The 25,851-nt window shown below is 41.4% G+C and overlaps 1 protein-coding gene across 1 annotated transcript in view; it reads left to right on the top strand.

The window, feature by feature from the left end:
• Positions 1–14,715: 14,715 nt before the first annotated feature.
• Positions 14,716–25,851, top strand: part of ULK4 (unc-51 like kinase 4) — a 209,986-nt gene continuing 198,850 nt past the window's right edge. Inside the window, exons 1-8 of the mRNA XM_058808529.1 lie at positions 14,716–14,929; positions 16,334–16,534; positions 19,150–19,249; positions 20,875–21,014; positions 22,321–22,480; positions 24,011–24,112; positions 24,921–25,004; positions 25,634–25,709. Coding sequence (XP_058664512.1) covers positions 16,397–16,534; positions 19,150–19,249; positions 20,875–21,014; positions 22,321–22,480; positions 24,011–24,112; positions 24,921–25,004; positions 25,634–25,709 — 800 coding nt within the window. The 5' untranslated portion in view covers positions 14,716–14,929; positions 16,334–16,396. The remainder of the gene's footprint in view (positions 14,930–16,333; positions 16,535–19,149; positions 19,250–20,874; positions 21,015–22,320; positions 22,481–24,010; positions 24,113–24,920; positions 25,005–25,633; positions 25,710–25,851) is intronic.

Consider the following 25,851-nt stretch of genomic DNA (forward strand, 5'->3'; position numbering starts at 1 on the left):
TCAATGTATCCATAGTTTTCATTCTTCCTCTCTAGGCTATAAAAGTTTCCACTGTATGAACATTTTCCTAACCTTTGGTTTCTATTAAAAAACTGACCAAGTCAACTCAGCATTAAACTTCATTGAAAACTAATGATGAGCAGTTTTTCTGTGTTTAGTTTGAAGCATGGAATTATTAAATAGCAGAGCAGGGGGTTCACACATTTTTTCCTTTAAATGGGAAACCAGATGAGAGATGATCTCTCCTCTCTGGTGGGCACTGGTGAGGCCACACCTGGGGTACTGTGTCCAGTTCTGGGTTCTCCAGAACAAGAAAAAGATTAATATACTAGAGAGAGGAGAGTGACTGGCCACTAAGAGAAAGAAAGAAAGAAGACCAGGGCATTTCTCCTATGAGGAGAGGCTGAAAGAGCTGTGACTGACAGCTGGAGATGAGAAGGTTCAGGGAGAACTCATCAATACCTGCAAGGAGGGAGGACAGGCTCTTTCTTTCAGTGGTTTCTAGACAAGACCAGAGTGATGGGCACAGACTGAAACATAAGCAGCTCCCTCTGAACATCCAGGAACATTTTTTCTCTTTGGGAGTGACCAGGCACTGACTGAGGTTGCTCAGGGAGGCAATGGACTCTCCAGCCTTGGAGATATTCAGATGCTGTCATGACACAGACCTGTGCCAAGTGCTCTAGGATGAGCCTGCTTGAGCAGGCAGGTTGGACCTGATGACTCCAGAAATCCCTTCCAATCTTAAACCATGCTGTGATCCACCAAAGAAGCAACCTTTCACAGAGCTCAGTACTTCTCTCTTCTATTCCTACAGGTGCTTGGAGCCAAGAACATGACATAAGCACATAAATATGCAGCAAGTTATTGTCAGCTTCAGCATCTCATATACCAACACACAACTAGTTTGATTATATCAGAGCTTGGAGTGTAGCAGTTTCAAAATCAGCTCATATACACTAAAGACTACTCTCTCCTGACACCAAAGTCCAATCCACTTACTACTATTGCTTCCTTTGCTCCCTCCTGACAGCTGCTCAGCTGCCCAGGATGACCAGGCTGAAAATGAACCTCAAAACCAGCTCTGGCCTGCATCAAGGACTCGATTCCAAGCATCATAATATGGAAGGAGATAGAGGAGGGAATCCACAGCCATGGGAAAATTTGCTCTGCTGGGCAGCCTCATGGTCTAATGTCAAAACAAGCCAAAATGAAACTTTGCAAGGGCTTTTAAACCAAGCTCTTCCCACATTTCCTTCCTTCTTTCTAATACTCCGTTATGGCGTTCTGAACTTCTGCTATACACTCAAGCAAAACCAACAGGGCCGTACCATATTAATCTATCAGTATCATCACAAAAAAAACCCCAAATATGCACACAATAACATCTGACAGTTATAGAGCATCAGTCTCATTTGAGTTTTCAGCATCTAATGGACAGCAAGGTTAGACAATCCTGTCCAGAGAAGCTGCAAGATAAGGCAAAGAATCAGCTTCAGTACAGCCACTCACTGATTTAACTAAAGCAAATCTGCCAACATAATTGAATCTAAGAATTATCTCTCAGCTAATCTGTTTGTACTATCAATAAGCCTCTTAGCTGGTCAACCATAAGCAGGATGACTATATGGCTTGACTTTTTGCACCCTAATCAATAGGCTCCAATAAAAACAGGAGTATTGATGATTCAAAGTTCAAACAGAGGACAGTTTTAGACAAAGAATAGTATCAGTGAACTCCTGAAATTAACTTAGGAAACATCATGCTATTCACTACAAAGTAAAATAAAAGTGCTTGTAAACTCACAGCTATCTCAGTCAAACCACAGAGTAAGCAGGAAGACTTTGAATCAGACACCAACTGGTATCTTGGAAAGCCTATGCTAACAGGAAGTTCATTCTCAAGATTTTTATCTCTCCAAGTAGCACTGATCCCACAAATGAATACACAAAATTGAGGCCTCCATACAGGTGCAGCATTCCAAGGTATCAGTGGCATTGCCTGTGGAGTTTTAATGATACGTACATGACCAGGGAAACATAACTTCACAGCACAGGCACTGCAGAGCACACACCAGTTTTACAATTCCAGCTTCATACAGTAACTCAGCTCTCTACAACTGACATGCCATTGCTGTCATTTAGTGACTAAAAAGTAGTTCTCTTACTTATTATGTTTTTGTGATAACTCTGAAAGCCACTTGGTGTGCAGTCACTACCAAAGCCTGCTCCTTTTCACAGCCTTTCTGAAGAACACAAGTGACAATCTCACTCCCAGCAGAATCAAAGAACAACATGAGCATCCCAGGGCATGATGCCAGTATGCCTTTGGTCATTTTACATGCAATTTAAGCATATTTATTCTTAAATGTTCATCTTGGTGGCATCACTAAGCTTCTTACAGAGGCAGAACTGCCAGGTACAGCTGGAGAAAAGGAATAATTCAAAAAGGAAAACAGAACTAGCTGTAAAAGCCTACCTACCAATAACATTTTTCTGACCAAGAGGAAAAAGCACAGCTACTATGTCCCTACTGCGGTTATTATGACTCCCAACAGTACAGACCAGCTCTACCGGTTTGGTTGTTCTTGCATTAATGTGGAAGTGTTGGGAAATAAGTACTGTGTGAAGTCAAATGACAGTTTTGTAAGAGTTAAAACAGGGTTACTCAAAGATAGACCAATTAAGTACCCAGCCTAATACTGGAGACTTATTAGAGCAGGCACTCATTTTTACTGAGGCAGAGGGAAAGCTATATTGCTCAAAATTTTTAACAAAGGATACACAGTTCTCTGCAAATTAACAAGAAACTACCAATCTTGAGTATTACTTAGAACATACAACACCTAGACAGCCCAAAACAAATGATGTCCTACAAATGCTATTTCTGGTCCTGGCAGAAGGAGCACTTAAACCAACCCCAACCCTGGAGATCAACAAAATTTAAAGATTTAGAGAAGAAATATATTTCAAACAAATGTAACTCATAGACTGCCTTCCTGCTTATTTATCTCTCCTCTCCCAAGGAAAAATTTAAATAACAAAGGAAAGTGCTTTGAAGAAAAATGTGTACAGCTTTTAGAAAGGGCAACAGGTTTGGTTTTAACCTCTTGCCTTTCAATATTGCAGATGCTGCCTCAACAGCACTGACTCTGAAAATCCTTTCTACAGAACTATTTTAAGAAATTTGCATTCAGTTTACAGTCTATCACAGCAGACACGGTGACAAGTTTTAGCATTTTTCCTTTTCAGTATTACAGCAACAACAGTAAGAAACAATAATATTGATCAAGTACGCATTTAAAACAAAAATATTTAACCTGCACTAATTTCTGCAATACTAATCTCATTACTCTATCCCAAAGCAGATTGGCCAGAGTATAATTAAAATCCTCAGAGCACACTGAAAGATTAGGATCGAATTACTTCTACAAAAGCAGCTGGTAATCTGTTACAGGACACAATGTGTGAAGCAGCAAGGAGCTCAGGCGTGAACTGCAGCAGAGAGGAACAACAGAAGTTCCCAGCAGTTCCAGGCCAATCCTTCCAATCTGATCTGGCTCTCTGGTACGTGCAAGTTCGCTTACTCCCACCAGCTCTCACCTGTGTTCCACAAACTGTCAGAGTGCCAAGTTAACGAACATTAACATCCACGGCAAAACTTGTGTATCACATCCTGGTCTGCCTCATTAGTCAGGACTCTGGATTAAACTAGTCAGACGCTCAGAGGCTGCAGCAGCAGCTGGATATTTCACTGGGATTTTAAGCACCCACGTATCAAACATGGGGCATCACATACATAAATGCATGTGCCTAATCTCATTAATGCTTTCCTGGCATATTGTTGTGCTGCCCAGTGCTCTAGAACAGGCACCAAGTTGCAGTACGATTTTTTTATTCATAATTGAACAAAAGATGAAGAGATGATTTTTGTCTGGCATGGGATTTTTTTGCACTACAGCCAGAGATCCTACTTCTTTCCACTACTATCATCCATCATTCAGTTCAACCCGCTGGCAAGTGCGAGTTCATTCATGCAACTGACAGAAACTTTTGTTTTACTTCAACAGAAATTTACATTCTATCCATTCTATCTGCTCATACAGCCGTCTGGTCTTCACTCAGTAGTTCACATTAAAAGCTGAAAACTCTTGCCTTCCACTAGGATTTTTACCATCCTGGTTTCCCTCGCTTGCAATGATGCTCATTGAAGAACAGTGAAGTAAGCTTAATGGTTTAATGTATTTTTCTTATTGTCATCACGGGTTGCTCTGACTCAGTCAAAACAGGTTACAGTGCCTCAGAGAGGGCATGTTTTTGTGAATACAGTCCCTGGGCTTGGAGACAACACTCCTTCCCCTCCTCCAGGCTTCTTCTGGTAACTCCGAAGAGCCCTGCTAGGACAAACATGTTTAACCCAGAGTAATTCCAGCACAGGTAGAAGGCAGGGCACTACAAACAGTACATGCAACTGTGTACACACAGCAGTAAAACAGGCACATATGGCAAACTGGTCATCATAACTGCTGTTTGGTTTCAACTTTTTGTTGTTGCTTGCTTTTTTTGTTTGTTTTTTGCTGCTGTTTTCCTGATTGCAAAAACCATTACACCCACGACTTAATCTCAGTGGACTGAAAGGTTCAAATAAGGTTACAGATTGCAAGGCAGAAAAAAGTGTCTGCACGGAGACTTCTGAAGTCGGAGAGAGGGAGAACATGAACCCTGGCTCCCCCTCTTTAACAGATGTTCCGTTTCTTTGGAAATTTCCTAGCTCTTCCCTATTTTTACCTGAAAAAAAAAAAAAACCCTATACATGAAGTTTCAAAATCGTCAGAGGCAAACCAAAAGAGCCGCCAAGATCTCAAACTTGTTAAAAAGCCATAATGGAATATTTTTGTCATTTTAAACAGTGGAATGCTGCCAAAAGCTATCCATAATCCCCAACGCTGAAAAAACCCAGTCAGTACTTGCAGGTCCCTCTGCGATGGCTAGAAAGCTACTTCTGCATGCAGGGGCCCCTGTATCTGGGAACAACAGCAGTTTAGCTGCAAGTAATGCGGAGGCACAATTCTGCGAGCGATTCTTGACCTTCGGTACGCAATTCCACTCATGTGCTTCTTTCCTTTCAGGGCGCGGAAGGGACAAAAGAGCACAGGCAGCAGAGCCAGGCGCAGCGCCCGCCCCCGAGCCAGCGGGCTGTGAAGGTCGAGGGGCCCGAGGAGAAGGAAGCGCGGCTGCACCTTGCTTACCCCCGTTCCGCAGCTCGCCGAGCGCTGCAGGCCTCGCCCGCACACCGCAGCCCCGGCAAGCGCCCCCCGCGCCCGTTCGCTCCTCTGGGGGCGAGCGGGGCCAGAGGCGGCCGCGCCGGTGCCGCCGCGCGTCCCCGCCCGCCCCGCGCCGTCCCCCCGCGCCCTCCGCCGCACTCACCCCGCTCCGGGCCCCCCGGGCGGCGGGGCGCGGGCGGCGGCGCCCCCGCGGGCCGGGGGAGCCTCGCTGCCGGCGGCGGCCACCTCCGGGCTGCTTCCCCCCTCACGGCTCGCCCCCGGCCCGCGCCGCTGAGAGGCCGCGGCGTGCGGGGCGGGCAGAGCGCAGGGGCTGCAGTGGCCGGCTGGCTGCTGCTGCTTCTCCCTCCTCCTGCCGGCGCCTCATGTGCCCTCCTCTTCCCGGGTCTCTGCTGCCAGGCCGCCGCCGCTCCAGCTCCCCGCTCTCCAGCGGCGCCCGGGGACCGCTGCGAACCCCTCCGGCCGGGCGGCAGCGCACGTGGGGCGGCCGCCGGGCGCTCTCCGCCGCCGCTGCCGGGCGCGGGGCTCCTGCGGCCGGGCAGCCTCCTCAGGAGGCGGGGCGGCGCGGACACCTCGGGGGCTGCGGCGCCGCCCGCCGCCGGCGGGGCAGCAGGAAGGGGCGGGAGGCAGGGAGCGCCGCCGGCGGCCACTTCGGCGGCCGCTGGCTCGGTAGTCGTAGCGCTCCCTTTCCCGCCCCCCGGAGGCCATTACCTCATGGCCCGGCCCTGCCGCGGAGGAGGGGCCGAGCGTCGCCCGGCAACCGGCCCCCTGCCGCGGGACAGGCTGGGCCAGCCGCGGACCAGGATGCCCGCGGAGGGCGGGAGGGGTTGTGGCCGCGCGGAGCGGCCCGAGCGCGGCCTTGAGCAGCGCTGCCCGACGCTGCTTCCACCGCTCCCGGGACGCGCACAACCGACCTGGGCTGCTCTGGGAGGCGGAGAGGGCAAGAATGGTTACAGAAATTAAACAGCAGAAAATCCTCAAAGGAAATATTTGCTATGAATGTGCCATATATAGAGAAAAGTCTCAAGTCCAAGTTCTTTTCCACTCTTTTTGGTGGTGCCCCGCGACAGGACAAGAAGCAATGGCCATAAACTAAATCACAGGAAGTTTCAACTGAACATGAGGAGGAACTCCTTTACATTGAGGGTGGCAGAGCACTGAACAGGCTGCCCAGGGAAGTCATGGAATCTCCCTCTCTGGAGACATTCAAAACCCTCCTGGATGAGTTCCTGTGTAACCTGCTCTCGCTCACCCTGCCTTGGCAGGGGGGTTGGACAAAATGATCTACAGAGGTCCCTTCCAAACCTATCCTGTGATAAATGCAATAATTATGGGGGGGGGGGGAAAGGTCGCAAACCTAGAACAAATCAGGACTTTATATATTTGCAGCTCACAGAACTATTTATTGGAGAAAGGTTTGACTGTTTTTGTCTGCTGGCAAGGGAGGAATAGAACTGTGTTCAAGGTTACAGCTGGTAAGACCAAAAAAAAAAAGGTTGCAGTCGTGCTGGTGGTGACAGGATTCTAGAAGCATGGAATAACCTCCAGAGAGTGTAAATGAATTCAGGGCTTGACCCCGAATAACCCATAAAAAGAAATGATCCAACCCTTCACAGATGCAAACAAAGAGAATCCCAGATGGGTATGTATGCTTTTGGGTGGCAGAAAAGAGGAGAAATATTGCAAGGGCAACAGGATTCTCAGGCAGCAGCCTTCTGAGCAGGCGTGTCTACAGAGCAAATCCCCTGCTAGTGATTTAAATGGGGCATGTGAGTCAACCTAAAAGCTTGGTGCTGCTGCCAAAAGGAACAGGCTGCTCTCCCCACTTCTCCTGTGGAGGACACAGGCACTCCTGGTTTTCCCAAGGGCTGGTTCTGCTGCTTAGGATTCCTCAGTGAGTGACTCAGTTTACTAACCTCACACAGAACTGTATTTTTTTCTTGTCCGTTTTCTGCCCCGTTACTGAACTGATTCACCCTAACATCATAGAAATATGGAGTGAGCACAAAAGATGAGTTGAAACCATTAGTCTGGGAGGAAAGGGACCCACCCCTCTGGTAACCTTGCACTCTTAAATCATGTCAGTAGTCTCATCTAAATCCTCCCTAAAATAGAAAGTCCATGTTACTGCTAAGAAGTCTAACAAAAAAGTTGGTGCCTTCCACTTCTCACCCTTAGCTGAGTCCTCCCATTGCTCCTTTTGTGCTAAATCTTGAATACATGTGACCTTGCCAGTGAGCACACTAAATCAGGAAGCTTTAAAAAAGGGTTCTTTTCTGATTAATACTGAAACAGCTAACTCTGAACTCAGATGAGTGACAGAGGTTGCACAAGAGAGGAAACAAGACTGAGAGGTTGCAAAAGATGGATGGAGCCCCAAAGCAGCAGCTGGGAACTCGTTATAATGTGTAACATAAGGCCAGTGAGACAGCAGTAAGGACTAATGGTCTGTACAGTGAAGGAGAAGTAATTATGAGGAACAAAAGTTTGCTCTGTGCTTTACATACTATAAATGAGAAGCAGAGGGGTAAAAAAAAGCTTTCAGTTCCAGAAAAACAGAGGAAGACACAGAACAGAAGCACCTTGGAATCCAGCCCAGGAAGAAAATCAAATGCTGAGGAAAAAAAAGAGAAGGCAGAGGGAAAACCAGGAAGTAGAAAAGTGAATATTCACACCAAACACAGTGAGAAACAAGTGAGCATGGTTCTAGGTTTCTTATTGAGAAGAACCAATTGACCTGTCACGTCTGTAAGGAACAAGGATTTGAGATGTACTGCTGAGACTGAAAAGACTCTTGTTAAAGTGAGCAGAAGTCCTTCACAGTGGGAGAAATGGCAATGGCACACACTATTTACACTCAAACACAGTATATAGAAAAGAGAACTTGGGGCTGTGAAATTGCCAGGCCCTTGCATGCTAGGTGTGCATCTGTACACTGGCCATATGACTTGGTAGCAATTGTTTGGTAGTGCTGTGCCAAATCCTCCTGATGATTTTTTGGTCATGTGGTGCTATAGTGCACATAAGCATACTCCTCTGCATTTCTATCACCAGCTCAATTTCTACCTAATAATTCCAAAGCTGGCAATTGATGCGGTAACCAACTACTTGCAAAAAGTTTCCTAGGTTTCTCTGCTCTCCTTCTGATTTTGTTATCTTTTCCATTTCCTCTCTCTTCTTGATTTTATCATATATGATATTATCATCACATGATATTTTCATATTCATTCTCAATTTTGCTTCCTTGGTTACATCTCTAGAAGAGACTTTATTTCCACCCTGATAAAATACAGGACCTTTTAAATGTACTTTTCAGTGAGCGAGTGTGCTGATGTTTTTCTTCTAATCCTCACCATTCGCTGTCTGTAGAACCTCTTTTATAGGCCCTGTAGAGTAATCAAAGAATACAATAAAAGCTTTAAAAGCATTTGAAACCAGTTTAAGAAATCTCTGATTAGTTTGCCAGCTGAAGACTCCAGTTGCAGCTGCAATTGTGGGGTAAACGATTTTAATCTCAGAGAACAAACTAGTTCCAGTGGGCATTAACAAGTGATTGGAGAGAAAAAAAAATCTCTAAAACATACCCTGTGTTTCTGAATAGCTGCCACGGAGTTAAGAAGAAAGGAGTTGTAGTGCTTTCTCTTTTTGTTCTTCCTGCTGGTACCTGGTGTTGCTAGCCCCATTTCTCACACTTATAACAGCATGAACTAAGTAATGCTGCAAATTCTTTAAAAATATCTATAAAGTGTCTGCATAACACTGCCTGTACAACATCATTTCTTGTTTAAATGGTGTTTTTTGTAAAGCTGTCATTGCTTTTACCTGAATCCGTATCAAAACACACAGATTCTTAGGAGTTGTCTCACAGAGCACATGAAAATTAACAATGTAAGTACTTTTGACTGATTTTTCTTGTTTGATGTTTGGGGGTTTTGTTTGTTTTGAAGGAGATTTTTTGTTTATTTATTTGTTTCGTTTTACAGGATGTTCTTCAATGCTACCTTTGCTGGAAGAATCAAATCAGCAGAAAAGCTTTTCTTGTGAAGAGCTTTGTGCTTCTTTCAGCTAGCATCAAGCAGCACCAATGCCTTCCCCTTCTTCAACTGCATCTCTGCTGGAAATTTCTTTCCTGTAGAGGGGCTGCATCTTTCAGGAGCACTACCAAATTATGGAATTGGCCTGAAGTGTTTTTCTGACTATGACTTAAGGAGAGCTGATGCTGATTTGAGCAAAAACACATGGAAAATGAGAGGCTAAATAAAAATAAAATAAGTAAGTAACTTTATGGGCCAGCTAAAGCATAAACATAAGCTGAGGAGAGAAATAAAATGAAGATGAAAATATTTAAAGGAGAAAACTCATAAAAAATTTTCTTCATAGTAGATCATAAATAATAATTATGGCAAAAGAATCATTATTCCAGATCTTACAGCTTGAGGAAAAAAAACAAAAAAACAAATGGAGGCAAACAGTGACTCAGAGGATGGGGTTTTGCACATATTTTACATTAATGAGATGCAAGTTGGAATAAATAGTTTGTAAAGCTCAGATTAGCATTATAAGTGAAGTCAAGTACACAAAGAGGAAATGAAATGCTAGATAGTGGGGTAATGATAAATGTGCCAGGCATTCATTTTGCAAGAAAAGGAAAAAACCCATGTAATCAAGAAAAGTCAAATGAAAATTATACCATGGAATGATGATAATACTTCTGACATTGTGAATTTTAATCAGAAAGCAAAAGACATTCTGAGTATACAGTCTGAATTTTCAGAATATGCAACATAAAAGCCACTGCTTGCTGCTGGAACAGTGAATTTGTATATGTGATAAAGAAGCATGACTCCTGAGTGAGTACAAACTGCTGGATGTAATTGAAGAAAACAGGATGTTCTCCTGCCATGTTATACCTAGAACAGATGAAAATAATACCACCAGCATAGCAAGCTTAACACACCATCAATTGCATTAAAACAAGGAATGGTTTCATCATTGAAATACGCACAAAAAAAAAATTACATAATCTCAAAATTACATAAACAGAATGGTAGTCACTGGAAAAGCAAAATATTGTCAAGGCCTATTCAGCCTCTCTGTCTCAGCAAGACAGTCATCATCATATTTTGGAAGTCAGCAAGTAGGCTTAGGTACTGAGGATGCTGTTAGTAGTGAACCTCACAGCAGAAGAGTATCAGCTCTGCCAGCCAGGCTCACAATGCCAGTAGCAGAGCTGATTATACTCAGGAATGTGATATGAGAAATGCCTGGCAGCTAATCCATTACAATTAACCCCATCTCTAAACAAACAAATAAACAAACAAAAAGGAAGTTGGTCCTGACTGCAGTATCATATTCAGAGCAGTTGCTGATTTCCAGGGAAACCCAATTATTTTGGGAAGGTAAAAATACCTTGTAATATGCCCACCTTAAAAGGTATTAACTCAGAGAGTATTAAAATTTTCAGCATATATCACCACATCTCTTTCCAACTTTAGGCATGTGCAAAGCATTGAGACCATAACAGAGGAAGAGGAAACACAAGGCTGGCATACATGTAGTGTTGGTGACCTTGCAAGCTGATCCAGTGAGCTGAGATGTGGAGCCTTGTTATCTTACAAGAAACTACTAGTAATTTTTTTGCCTCATCAGTGAGGCAAAACTTTGAACCACCGCCTCACCAGTGAGACAAATTTTGAAACATTATTGCAAAACACAAACTGTTTACAATACTCAAAAAAGTGTAGAGGAGAACTCTTTGATTGGGAAAAAAAATTTCACACAAGAACCCCAGAAAGCACCTAAGAATTTGAAAAGTTGTTGCTATTTTCAAATGTCAGAAATATATGATACTAAAACAGTAAAATTTGAATTTATTTCATGAATGTGAGATGGACCAGTAAGTACAACAGAGTTGTACTAGAAACCCAAGGTAAAAAAATCATAATATCATATCAAAATGATATCATAATCACATATTAATGTTACCACAGAAATACAAAAAATAAATTACAAAGTTTCACTCAAACAATGAAAATATGTGCCAATTTCAAGAGGACATTGTAAAATAATCTGAAAATAAAAAGCACAAGATAAAGATGTGCCCAGGTCCACCAATCTGCCAAAAGGGTCAAACACCAGAAAAGTGGCTTTATGCACTTCCCAGGAATGACAGTACTGTCAAGGCAAATGGAACATAAGAGTATTTTATTTGAGCAACTGAATCATCCTACCCTAGATGCCGAGAATAGAAATTCTCTTGAGAATCGGGTCAGTCTGGAATAGAAATAAACACCGTGTACTAACAAGGTGGGATAGAGCATGAGTAATCATGATATCTGAAAAAAAAAAAAAAAAAAGAAGAAAGAAAAGCTAGTACATATGGCAAAATAAAACAATTGTATAGCATTTTCAACAGGCATTAGAGCACACTGAAGAACACATCTTACAAAATATGGAAACACACCTCAAAATTAAAGGCTACTGCTCCAACTTTTGAGAACCAGGCAAAATGTCAGAGGCTTGCGCAGTACCCATTGAGGGAAGAGCAGTGAAGTGTTTAAGCATGCCTGAACTATGTGCTTGCAATCACGAGATCTCAGTTTGCCTTAAATTAGATCATATATTTATTTGAGAACAAGAATTTGATTACATCTGACTGTCCCGTCTAAATAGCCAGGCAAATAGCAAGGCTGAGTTTGCTGCACAGATTGCTAGGAGTATTGAAATGGTGCAAACAAGACAAGAGAATATTTTGCATTCCGTTCTTGAATGCTGAAAATATTCCCATAGAAAAGTTCACTGCAGTTGAGTGCAATGCTTAAAGTCATGTTAAGTAACAGGATAAACTCAGGAGTAACAGACTGAAACAGTAACTAAAAGGCCAAAGATAACAGTCTTTTAATTACAACCCTGATCTGTATTTGTAATACTTTCTTTCTGCAAGATTACTCTCATACCTGAAGCAACATGTCTGAAGAGAGACTCCTCCATTCTTACACCAAATCAAAGAGAAAATTCCCCATCTGGAGTATGTTGAAAATGTGCTACCTGATTGTAAAAAACATACAGACATGTAATGAAATGTGTAACAACAATAAAAGGTGGTATAAGCCAACATATCACCCTATGTCTGCCTTTAATTATACTGAATTTTTTTATCATGGAGACATTTAATTCCAAAAGCTATAAATCTCTGGTTCAAGTGTTACTAAACTTTTTAAAGTGTTTATTCTAGTGTATTTCTCTCGCTCTATTTTGTAGTGCTATTGCCACTATCATATGAAGATTTCAGCAGACTTCATTTATGTTAAAGTTCATACAATCTCACTCCCCCAAAATGGGGTATTTAACCCCTTTGCATAAAACCAAACCCTAACCTGGACAAATTTGTAAAGTGTACATGGGACAAAAAGTGAGAAATCTGGAAGAAAAGACAGTAACTTGATAGTTATTGTGGCTTCGTATTATCTTCTTGGACATGGACAATGAAATTGACTTACTCTAAGATGTGCCATTGAACTGCTGCCAGGACTTGTGTGCAAATGAGCTAATACTCCATTCCTTCTTCTTTATATTAGTCATTCTTATCACAACCACAGATAAAATACACATTTTTCTGACATCTAAATAAATTCCTCTTCAAAGCATACTTTTCTTGTGCTTATTAATAGAAAGTGATGTCTACTTACGCATTTGGTTTATTTATATCTAGTCAACCACTCATTTACATTAAAAACAGAATGGAAAAATTATCTCACTTGTGCAGCTTCAAAGCTGTACCTTCGTTGATAATTACAAGTCACGTCTGCAATTACTAAAAACTTAGTGTAAAATGGGACAGAGCACCAATTTTCTCAGCCTGTCTTCACAGAAAAGGTGTTCCAGTCCCCTTATCCCTTCATGGCCTCCACTGGACTTGCTCCAACACTTCCATGTCTTTCTTATTTTGAAGGCACCAGAGCTGGATGCAGCACTCGAGGTAGGGTCTCACCAGAACAGAGAGTACAGGGACAGAATGAATCACCTCTCTTGCCCTGCTGGCCATGCTGCTTTTGATGCAACACAGGATACCTCTGGCTTTCTGGGCTGCCAGCCCACACTGCTGGCTCATGTTGACCTTTTTGTCAACAGTAAAGAGGGATTTCATGTTTGTTTTGTTTTGTTTTTTTCCTTTTCCATATTACAGGGGTTTAAAATCATGCTGAAGTCTTCTTGAGAGTGGGAGTAAAAAAACTGATCATCTGTTATCATGCTGCCTAGAAGAAACATTGAATCCTTCCTGTAAGCATACTTTTCTTTTACCAATATTGGTTGAAATGCATCAATGGGTTCAAACCTGTTAGGAGGTCAAAATAAAGTGAGACAATGAGAAAAAAATGAATTATTTACCGCTTGCTCTAGAGTAAAGGCTTTTAAATGTTTTGTTAGAATCAGAGAATGGTTTGAGTTGGAAGGGACCTCAAAGACCATCTAGTTCCAACTCCCTGCTGTGCCCAACCTTTCACCATACTAGGTTGCTCAAAGCCCCATCCAACTTTGAACAATTCCAGGGATGAAACATCCACAGCTTCTTTGGGCAAGCTGGGACAGCACCTCACCACCCTCACAGCAGAGATTTTTCTGCCTAATATCTAACCCAAATCTACTTCCTTTCAGTTTGTCCTGTGACCACAGATCCAGATGCTGCCCAAAAGAAAAGGGATTTTTCAAGGGCCTTACATAAACAAAACCAGAAAAGAAAAAAAAAAAGAAAAAAAAAAAAAAGAAAAGAAAAAAAAACCAACAAAAAAATTCTCCAGATCCCCGTGAAAAAAGAAGTGAAAACTCCACGCTGTTGTTAAACATAGAAAAAGCTTATTTCAAAGGCTAAATTTTGTCACAAGAGAAGTGTCCCTCGCTTAGGCGCCTGCAGAAGGCCGCGGCAGGGCTGAGGACACTATCTCTCGCTTTGCCTGCGGAGGTTGCACAGAGCAGCCCCACCACCACGGGCTGCCGGCGGCACCCTGCGCTTTCCCGAGGGACGCTCCCCACACCAACATCCGGGGCCTGCCCACCCCCTCCCCGCTCGCCGCCCGGTGGTCCCGCCCTGACGTAGGCGCCCCTGAGCCCAATGGGGCTCCACTCTGCTTCCGGCGTCCGGCGCCGTCTCCTGGAAACGGGGCTGCGGCGGCGACCATCTGAGTAGCGTGCGGGGGGTGCGGGGACGCAGCCCGGTGGGATCTGGCGGTGCATTCCAGCTGGAATAAAGGACAGCAAAACGCTCCGGTTCCCGGAGTCACTCTGCCTGCTGAGCCGGTGCCTTTCCCGCTTGTCTGTATTTTGTGGCGCGCAGGGACCAGTGTCCTGTCCAGACACTGCCACCGGGGCATGGGAGACTCCGTCCCGGGGGCGGGGCTCCGCTGTTTCCGTTGATGGCGATGGCGTGGCGGTGATCCATCCCGCGCCGCACTACGGCTGTGGTTCCCATCCTTTCCCGCCGGGTCCATCACCGGCGCAGCTACGGCTGTCATTCCTCTCCTGCTTTCCCGCCGGGTCTATCCCCGGCACAGGTGCGGCTGTCGTTCCCCCTCTTTCCCGCCGGGTCCATCCCCGGCACAGGTGCAGCTGTCGTTCCCCTCCTTTCCCAGCGGTTGCATCTCCCGCACACAGGTATGGCTGTCGTTCCCATCCTTTCCCGCCGGGGCCATCCCCGGCACAGGTGCGGCTCTCGTACCTTTCCCCCTTTCCCTCCGGCTCCATCCCGCACACAGGTACGGCTCTCACACCTTTCCCCTTTCCCTCCGGCTCCATCCCCGCACACAGGTACGGCTCTCGCACCTTTCCCCTTTCCCTCCGGCTCCATCCCCGCACACAGGTACGGCTCTCGCACCTTTCCCGTTTCCCTCCGGCTCCATCCCCGCACACAGGTACGGCTCTCGCACCTTTCCCCGTTTCCCGCGCACGTTCGCGGCCGTTACGCGGCGGAGCGCGCGCGCCCAGCGGCCCCTCACGCATCCCTTACCCCATCCCCTCACCGCCCCCCTCACCCCATCCCTCACCGCCCTCTCGTTCCCTCCGCCGCCGTCCCTCGGTCCAAGGTGCGGGAGCGGACCCGGGGCGGGGCTGGAACCCCCGGCTGGAGCGCTACCGAGACCTCACGGCCCGCTCCCCTGTGCTGCAAGTGGGTCGGGAGGCGGCTGCGTCTCCGGGCCGCCGTGCAGCGCCTCAGGCCTGACCGCCCCCGACGGAGCTGGGAGCGCAGGAGATCGCGGGTCGTGCTCGGGTGCTCCGCTCGGAGCGGTTTGGCCATTCCCCCGTAAAGAGAGGGAACCGCGTGTCCTTGCTGTGCTGGTCCTGTATGCGGCCCAGAGCAAATCAGTTCCCTGGGTGCCTGGAGGCTGCCACTTTGAGTGCTTCTGTGGGGGTTCACTCCTGCTTCGTTACAGGTGGTGGCTTGGGAGGCTTCCATGATGGCCTTCTTACTTCATCTTTTCACCTTTGGTATCAGTTTAACTGATCTCTTTTTATTTTATCTCAAAATCCATCTGTTGAACGTCTGTTTTGTGTGTCAGAGCAGCTGTGGGTGTCCCATCCCTGGCAGTGTGCAAGGCCTGCTTGAACAGGACATTGAGTACAGTGTTCTGGTGGCGTGTGTTCCTGCCCGCAGCAGGGGCATTGGAACAATATGATCTTTAAGGTCCCTTCCAACCCAAGCCATTCTATGATTTTATGATTCTATGCTCCATTGGTTTGTGTGCTGGAATAAAAGCATAGCCATTACTCTTGAGAATCTGAGACTATTTTCCCTGTACCCTCTTGCATTTTTACAGATAATACCATTTAGAATTTGTATCTACTAGCCAGTCTATTACTTTTTGAATATGATCTTTGGAAGTGTAAAATTCAGCTTTTCAAAATTTTGATCACATTTCCTGAGAGGAGGTCTTCTGCAAAGCAATTGTATCCAATCTTTCTGGAAGTACGGAATCCCTATTCATGGTAATGGGGAGGGTGACTACTATACGTGAATGGTCATTAAATTTGAAGGCTTCCCCTTTCTCCTCCTTTCTTTAGGTTTATTTGTTTATGAGATTAGTGCCATGTTTCCAGTCTGTTGCCTGTGAAGTGTCCTAAAGCATGGAGAACTTTGTTTTGTATGAGGAGATTGGAAGAGGAAATACGACAGTTGTTTATAAAGGTAGAAGAAAAGGGACAATTAATTTTGTTGCCATTATTTGCACTGATAAATGCAAGAGAGTTGGAGTAGCAAACTGGGTAAGTAATGGGGTTTCTTTTCCTGCTAAATCTGGGAAAAAAATACAGCCTAAAAATTCTGGTTGCACAAGTTATAGAAAAGTGTAATGTTTTTCTTTAAGATGGAGTTTGTCACATTTAGACCAGCTTCTCAAGATTTCAAGTTCTTATTCTTTAAATACAGTCTTTTAAAAATGTATATATTTCTTCATATGATTTTATTGGTTTTTAGATTGCATGCATGAACACATGTTTACAGTCTTACTGTTTCTGTGATGTGTTAGTGAACTTGTAAAACTAGTTACGTGTGGTGGTTTGCTTTATTTTGTTATTAGTTGTGCAAATCCAGTGGTAGCAATAACTTCTAGTAAACAATCTATTTTTTGCTTAGCAAGAATAAATTTTTTTAATGAAAGAATATAATTTAAACTGAATCAATTCTGGTTTGTAAAACCTTGGCAAAGCTTTAAATATGATACTGTCTGGAAAGGAAACTGATACAGTTGTACAGTTCAAATATTTTACTTTTCCAGTAGGACATTCTGTTTCTGTAGTGGGTTAACCTTGGCTGGATGCCAGGTTCCCGCCAAATCCGCTCTATCACTCCCTTCTTCAACTGGACAGGAGTCAGAAAATACAATTAATGGGTCAAGATAAGAGTAGGAAGAGATCACTCTCCACTTGCCTTCACAGGCAAAACAGACTCGATTTAGGGAAAGTAATTGAATTTATTGCCAGAGTAGGATAATGGTAAACAAAACCAAATCTTAAAACACCTTTCTTCCATGCCTCCTTCTTCCTGGCCTCAGCTTTACTCCCAATTTTCTCTCTCTCCTCCCTTGCCTGAGATGCAGTGAGATGGGGAGTGGGGTCAGTTCAGCAGACGCCATCTCTGTTGCTCCTCTGTTCTCCTCATGCTCTTCCCCTGCTCCAGCAAGGGGTCCCTCCCATGGGAGACAGTCTTCTACAACCTTCTTCAGTGTTGGTCCTTCCCACAGCCTGCAGTTCTTCATGCACTGCTCCAATGTAGGTTCTTTCCATGGGTGCAGTCCCTCAGGAACCTGCTGTTCCAGTGTGAGTTCCCAGGTTACACATCCTGTCAGCAGCCAGCATGGGCTCCTCTCTATGGGTCTGCAGGTCCTGCCAGGAGCCTGCTCCAGCACAGACAGCTGAGAGAGTCACAGCCCCCCTCAGGTTTCCACCTGCTCTGGAGTGGGGTCCACCACAGGCTGCAGATGGATCTGTGCTCTGCCATGCACCTCCCTGGGCTGCAGAGGGACAGCTTTGCCTCACTGGCCTTCACCAGGGGCTGCAGGGGAATCTCTGCTGCTCTTGGAGCACCTTCTGCCCCTCGTTCTGCACTGACCTTGGTGTCTGCAGGGTTGCTTCTATCACACATTCTCACTCCTCTCCCCTGCTGCTGTTATACAAGAGTGTTTTTCCCCCTTTTTAAATGTTATTCTGGAAGTGCTGCCACCATCACTGGTGGGTTGGCGTTGGCCAGCAGTGGGTCTGTCTTGGAGCTGGCTGAGATTGGCTCTGTCAGACACAGGGGAAGCTTCCAGCAGCTTCTCACAGAAGCCAGTCCTGCAGACCTCCCCACCTGGATACTGAAACCTCTCCATGCAAAATGGATTCAGTTTTGTTACAGACATATTTTATGAAAAATCCTTTCATTAGGAGCTTTTCTCCTGAGAAGCTGAGAGGCTCAGAAATGAAATGTAAACAATAATTATCTGCTGCTGTGGAATGCAACAGGTGCATCTTTGATTGGTCTCATGTGGTTGTTTTCAATTAATGGCCAATCACAGTCCAGCTGTCTTAGACTCTCTGATCAGTCACAAGATTTTATTATCATTCCATTCCTTTCTCCTATTCTTTTAGTATAGTTTTAATATATAATTTTCTTTTAATATAATATATATCATAAAATAATAAATCAGCCTTCTGAAACATGGAGTCAAGATTCTCATCTCTTCCCTTGTCCTGGAACCCCTGCAAACACCACTACATGGTTTCATATTCCCCCTCATTTTTTCAAAGATAATTTCTTGGGACCTTTTTTGTTCTTAGGACTGTATTGACCTTACAAATCTCTTGGGGATACCTTACATACCACTCTAGCAAGAAAAAGGCTTCTGTAGAGATTAGGCCATGTAGCTGTTATGGAAATACAGATTTTGGGGTCTTTTGAGTGGTTTTCTTTGACAAGATTAAGAATGATGGTAAAGCTTCTTTTCACTTCTTCTTGCTGTATTATCTCTCATTTGTATTCTTATTGAAAAAAAATGTAGAAGTGCAAGTTTGACTCCAAATTCTAATTTCCAGTTTATTATTTAGTGGTGCAGGAAAGTTAAGTAATATTTATAATTTTGAGTTGGGACTTACTAGTTTTTTTTCTGTATTTTAAAAACAGGTGAGTTGGGCAGGGTCTGTGAGGACAGTTATCTTTTCTTAACATACATGTAACATAAAATATTTGAAGAATAATGTTAGTGCACTAGAAAAGGCAAGAGAAAAAGTAATCTAAAGCTAATCTAGAGTAGATTGTATTGTTTCTTGTTCCCATGCCTCAAGTGCATATGGACACATTTATGTCTTTCCCCCACTTAAGTATGTTAAAAATGTCGCTCTAGATTCGTCTGACTCAGGGACTCACACATAAGAATATAGTGACATTTTATGAATGGTATGAAACAAGCAACCATCTCTGGCTTGTAGTGGAATTATGCACAGGTAAGATGAGCTCAAAGGTAAACATTTATAGAATGAGTATTTATAAGAGATTTCTTGCAGCTTCTCCACAACAAATGCTTAGATCTTTGAAAAAAGTGTACTTCTCTGATTATTAACTTGAGAATTCTGTTTATATATAAAAGTGGCTTTGCTCTTGGAAACATTTTTAGAAATCAATTGAAATCATGCTTCTCTGCTTCACTGTATGCCTCTTTGAAAAGTTAGTTGAGTTACATAATGCTGGTTTTTAAGAGCTGAAGAGAGAATGCCAATCGGGGAACATAAAGGCAAATTATACTTCTGTGAATAGTCAGAAGGTAGGTCAGTAAAAATTACTTGGGAAATTTTCCAAGGACTGGCTGCTTTGGCATTCTCTTTAAAAGACATCAAGGAGCAAATCAGTTCTAATGACTTAATATTGTTCAAATTAATTTTTATTCAAAGGGCAATTCGGCAGCTAAAGAGAATGATTTAAATTGTTTTCCTATTCAGCATAAGTATTTTGATTTCCATGTTAAAATTATAATTTGGAAACTCTGAGAACCCAAACTACATTAAGTTGTTCAGTTAGTTTTGATAAGTTCTTGTCAATCTATTAAAGGGATCTTGTAAAGCTTTCTTTAATTGTGATGGCTACATGTTTTAAACTTATGACAGCATGCTTTCCTCCATATGGAAAGGAAAGAAAAGAGAGCCAATATGCATGTATGCATGTTAGGATTTTGGAGTTTGTTTAATAGTAAAAGTCCATGTTACACTCAGCCTTTTTATTTATCCAGAATTCTGTTTGAAAAATTAACGAAGAAGAGAACTTACGAGTTCTGAGAAAAAAAGTCAGGTCATTCTTTCAGTGATTAAAAGTGATTTTAATGGCTCATATGGAGGCTTTGGTCTATTTGCTTAGTCTAACTTTGGGGTACATATTTCAATTATTAGACAGGCAGCCTTTTATTGTTGAAAAATTATCAGGTGTTTTAGCTTGCAGTTTTATGGTTTGCTGTAAGGTGAGTGTCTTGGAGCTAACTTACTTAGAATAAGATGTGGATTTATTCTAAATTTTGTTGAGACTTGAAAAATACTTTTGAAATATGGAAGATTTCTCTTACTTGTCTCAAAGATAGTTTCTGTTATCAGATGCAAAATATTTCTGTGTTGCTGTTTTGTGTGTTTGGCCATATTATGGAAACAGTTTAACTGGAAAATGGCCTGCCCTTAGTTTTAGCAATTGTTCTTAAAAGTTGATAGCCTGCTGTTGGTATTATTTATTCTTTTAACTTCTGCATCAGGAATCTGGTTAAGGAATTTTAATAAAAGCACAGAGTACTATTACACTGTGAAGTGACACAGTTTCTGGATTTCTTTTTTCCCTTCTGTTTCCTTTGTAAAATAATATTGAAGTAGTTTTGAAGTCATGCAGTCAGTTTTATTCTGGATAAAATTCAGATTTTTTCACAGTACTAAAAATAAATTTTTTGTACGTCTTAGATTTTGTAACTATTAGATATCAATAAATATTTTTAATATCTACTGATACTGGTTTTTGATTGACATATTTTGAAGTTTATGTATTTGGGCAATACTTGTGTGACCTCTTTTTATGCACTTGCTGACTATATGTATTTCAGGTGGTTCTCTAAAATCTGTCATTGCTCAGGATGAGTGTTTACCAGAAGATGTGGTGAGAGAATTTGGTGTTGATCTGGTTACTGGTTTATACCATATTCATAAGCATGGAATTATCTATTGTGAATTGAAACCTGGAAAGGTGAGGAGGGATTTTATCTATAGGGACACTGGATGTTACTTTTCATGCTATCAGCATTTATTTTATTGTTTGTATTTTACCAGTTGGAAGAAGCTTACCTCAGTTGTGAGGTTGTTTTATAATATATATGAAGACAATCAGAGACAAGTCTGTAGCTTGAATATTTTATGATATAATTGATTTCTTTACTTGGTATATATCTGATACAATGTGATATATTCCTTTTGACTTGGTGTACTGGTTTAATTTAATGAAAGATTTTACATCTCTATCCTTGGAGATATAAATTTGTTATTATTCTATCATGCTGCAGAATATTTTTGCAGTCATGGAAAATGCTAATGACAGAGTAAATTTAACTAAAGTTTCTTTGTTAATAGATTTCTATATTATTTGCACATACCATGGAAATTATCATCTTATTCCTTTATAAAAATACAAGTCTTTATGTAGTTTCTCATTTTGTGTATGTCTGTAATTTATGTAGAGGTTTGCTAAAGTCTGTTTGTTTTTAATTCATGTAGTCACCAGAATAAAATTGACTATAATAAATTTTTTTTTTTTGCTTAATAGTAATTGGTTTTGACCTTGATCTATAAATGATCAAGTTGCCATTGTCTTAATTTTTGGTAAAATCTTCCACAATTCTACTCAGTTCCTGTCATTTGTGGACCTAAAAGCACTAAAAATACATTGTGTAGATGAATCAGTAGTCTTCCAAAGAAGAATGCTGCTGTAAAGTCCTCATTTCAACAGAAAGTAAAATGCTAAAGTTAATACTTCTTCTGTGCCCTGCCCCCTGCTTCTGGCTGAATGATCTATTTCTCTAAACAAGGTTTTTGGGATTATGAAGGTTTTAGTTGAAAGAATAGGCAGTGGCTGGCCAGAGAAAACTCTCATCATCATCAGACAAAATCTGTGGAAGTTTCTGCTATGTAAAATGAGAAAAATTCTTTTTTTTTTCTCAAATGAAGCCCTCTTTGGTTTTACTAGACTTATATGTTCCTATGAAGTTTTGCTCTACTTTAACTGTCTTTTCTCTAGTAGCATCATTGTTTATTTAGATTTAATAATGAGTAAACAAAAGTGCATATTGAACCTCTTAAGGGCTCTATTGTGGTTATAAGAGAAAGATACTATTGGCATTGACTTAAAAGAAAAACTTCAGTGTTTTTGGTTATAGTGATCCTCTCTATGTACTTAAATGGTTTGAGATTGGGATTATTTTTATAATAAACTATTTCATGTTGGAAATGTCAGTTTTAGTATATGATACTAGCATATTGGATTTTCTTTGTTCTAATAGATTCTACTGGAAGGGTCTGGCACTTTGAAATTCAGTAGTTTTTGCCGGGCTAGAGCAGATGGTGAAGACTTGGAAAAAGTTTTTGCTTTAGCTGGAGCTGAAGAAGGTGAAGATATTAATGAAAACACTGTGCAAACATACTTTAAAAGTATAGTTCAAGGTATGAGATTTTTACTAGCTGGAATTAACTTACACCAAAGAGACAGAATGGAAGTTGGAATACCAGTGATTATGATAAAGAGAAATGATTTAGAATTAATCCTGTTTTGTCTCAGAAAAAAATTGAGCTATGGAATTATTTATGGACTTCTAAAAAGCTTGTGCTGCAGGTGCTCTCTATAAGATCTGGAACTAAATTCCCCAAAGTTAGAGTTAAAAGTAGACAGAAAATTCAGGAAGTACTACACAGAACTATTGCTTATTTTATTGGGCACTGCACTGCTGTACTTTCATTGTCCTTTTTGGTGCACCTGCTCTAGGTTATTTCTAGCTTGAGGTCAATTCTTTCACTACCTTAAAGAATGATAATATCGTTTTAAGGTCTGAGAAAGTTACTGTGCTTCAGTTTCAACAGGCAAATCCACTGCAAATACCATGGGGGTTTTTTCATTAAATGTGAAAAATTCGAAACTTGTTTTTAATCTTCTGAATCTTTTACTAGTCATAATTTTGGAACATCTCATACACCTCTATTTCTAAGATAACGATGTCCCATATATCAATTCCTTTTACCAGAAACAACAGAATTCTTCATAATATCTTATGAGAACAAAGAGAGCTCTCCTTGCTGTCTCCTTCTGAAAATAAGGAGGAGCAAAGAGATCTCTCCTTGCTCCTCCTTCTTATTATTTCCACACTGGAAAAAATAAGACCAAGATTAGGTCTTTATTCAGGAGGAGATACAAATCTAATCTCTTTCCTGTTGCTCTTCAGAACTGTTTTGGTATGTGTGTTAATGAGCTTTTGTCATTTAAAAAAATAAAACCCAAGAAGAAAAGAACCCAAAGTAAACTTTTTAAGGGACTATGGAGATGGCACTTTTACTTAGTTAGTATAATTTCTTTAGAGATTTTTGAGAAATCTGTAGAAATAGGAACTGTAAATTTTATTCCTGTATCAATCAAAAGAGATGTGTGAATAAGCTGCTATAATTTGATATGTGATGTTTTACTAGTGTTTTAGTGGGAAAAGAGCCATAACTGTTTAGATCAGTGATTTCATTGGATAGCTACCTTGTTCTTTGTAACAGAGTTTACTAAGTTTGTGAAGGTTTATTTCTTGGGATAGCTTTAAAAAAAAGAAACCCCAAATCTAATGTAATGTAATTATTTCTGTTACTCATGTGAGACTGATTTGCCATTCTGCTCAAATTGCTTGGCTCTTAAAGCTGTTAAAGCAAATCAAAACATTCTTTGCAGTAATCACTGTGTTTGAAAAGTGCAGCACAAGTCAGTTTAGTAACTGAAGTGAAATAAACAACAAAGTAGCATATTTGATCCTACATAATCCAGTGAAAGTGTAGCAGGGAAGTTCCTTGGAAACTACTTACATTTGCTATTTCAGTTTTCTTTTATGTTGAGTGAAGATAATCTATAGCTTGATGATGTTTGGAGACAAAGTTTGAAGTGTTGAAAAAGGTGAATGCTGAATGAATAACCAAAGCATTAATTATACATTTTGTATTTTGTAGGCTTTCCATTATACACAGCTCCTGAAGTAATAAAGGGCAAAAACTTCTGCAAAGCCAGTGATCTGTGGTCCCTGGGATGTTTACTCTATGAAATGTTCTCAGGTTGTAAGTTTGTATATCTATTTAGTATCTGTGATAATGGAAACATAGTTTATAGTCCCAGAGTAAATTCTGATGAACTGTCTAGGGAAGTTAGGACATAGGAAAACTTGAGACAGGTTTTGAAGATTTCTTGAAGAACATACTAACTGTGCTTAAAAAACCAAAAAGTGTCTTTATCCAATAATCAGGTGAAACAATACTTTTAAGTGCTGCTATTGACAACAATACTAACCAACATGAAGGGTTTAAATACTATTAATTAAAATTATGGCAGCCCTCAAATTCTGACAGTATAGTGTTTTTTATCTCCTTGGTATTAAACTCTGTGTGCATTATTTTAAACTTTGAAAGAGGAAACTGCCTCACTATTGTAAAACTAGAGTAATTTGGTTCCCTGCACATAAAATACCCATAGCTTCAGCTAGAAGGAAGTTTCATCACAGAAGAGAATTATACTGCAGCCTTCTTAAACCTTAAGCAAAATACGGATCTGTTGGGTCAACACAGTAACGCAGATACAGAGATTTCTGTCTTTTCCTGTTGTCTTATGCTATCATGGTCAAAAATGTCATCAAGATATTTTTGGTGCCTCTTATGTCTGTGGTTTCTTTTGCTGTTCATGATGAAAGAATTTAATCAAAGATTTGGAATTTAATTTGACAAGAAAACTTGATAAATAGTACTCAGACTGAGGTTATTAATTTCTTTGGATGCTTTCTCAGGAAAATGAGCTCATGATAAATCATTGTACCTTACAACCATTTTGAAGTTTGCCTAATCTGTGAAATCCACTTCTGTTTGTTTGTAGGAAAACCACCATTCCTGTCAGAAAGCCGTTCTGAATTAATTGAAAAGATTTTATCTGAAGATCCATTGCGACCAGGATCAGACAGTAGGGTTCTATTATTCTTTAATGGATCAAGTCACAATAATACTACAAAGCTTTGGTTTGCCCTTTTTGTTCTGAGGCTGGTTGCAGGAATCAGTTAGTTATCCAAAGTGAAAGTTAGCAATGCCTTCCTGTGATAATTCCCTGTTAGTGATGAATGCTTGTTTCCCTTTTGATGGCGACATATATAATTTACTTTAATTGTTAGCACTATATCTATTTACTGGGGTGGAATTTTTTATCTTGGTCATTCTGGGCATGAGTGTTATTCACAGATATCCTAATATATTAGTGGCTCTTTTTCAATTTAAGCAGATTTTAACTCTGCTTAATTTCTTCCTGGTAAGCTATCTGATAATTGGAGGGTGCTTTTTTTTTAAAGTTACAAATAATAAAAAAAAATTATTATTTGTTTGATGTCCAAGCATTAGTAGTCTGTTTGTTTTGGGGTTTTTTTTGAGGATTCTTTGACATGCAAAGAGCGTATGTTTAAGATCCTTTAGACATTGAGGTTTGTTTTCAGAGATTACTATCAAGAAAGTTTTTAGCATGATCTGTAGAATAGTGTGGTTTACATTGGGTGATGATTGTTTTTGCTATCCAGTACTGATCTTAAGTGCTTCCCTTTACAGATTTTGCTTTTCACAAACCTTCTCCTGAGTTCATAAGTTTGCTTGATGGGTTACTTCAAAAGGATCCTCAGAAAAGGTAAACTGCCTAATCCATGACAGCTGTTTATATTGTCACCTCTGGAGAAAATAATCATTGTGATGCTGTATGTATAGTATTTTGTAGATGAAAAAGAATGCAAAAAAATTTCATCCCTTGTATAAAAGAGCAAACTGTGCTT

Source organism: Ammospiza caudacuta, chromosome 1, assembly GCF_027887145.1.
Source record: "Ammospiza caudacuta isolate bAmmCau1 chromosome 1, bAmmCau1.pri, whole genome shotgun sequence".
In the NCBI taxonomy this organism is placed as follows: domain Eukaryota; kingdom Metazoa; phylum Chordata; class Aves; order Passeriformes; family Passerellidae; genus Ammospiza; species Ammospiza caudacuta.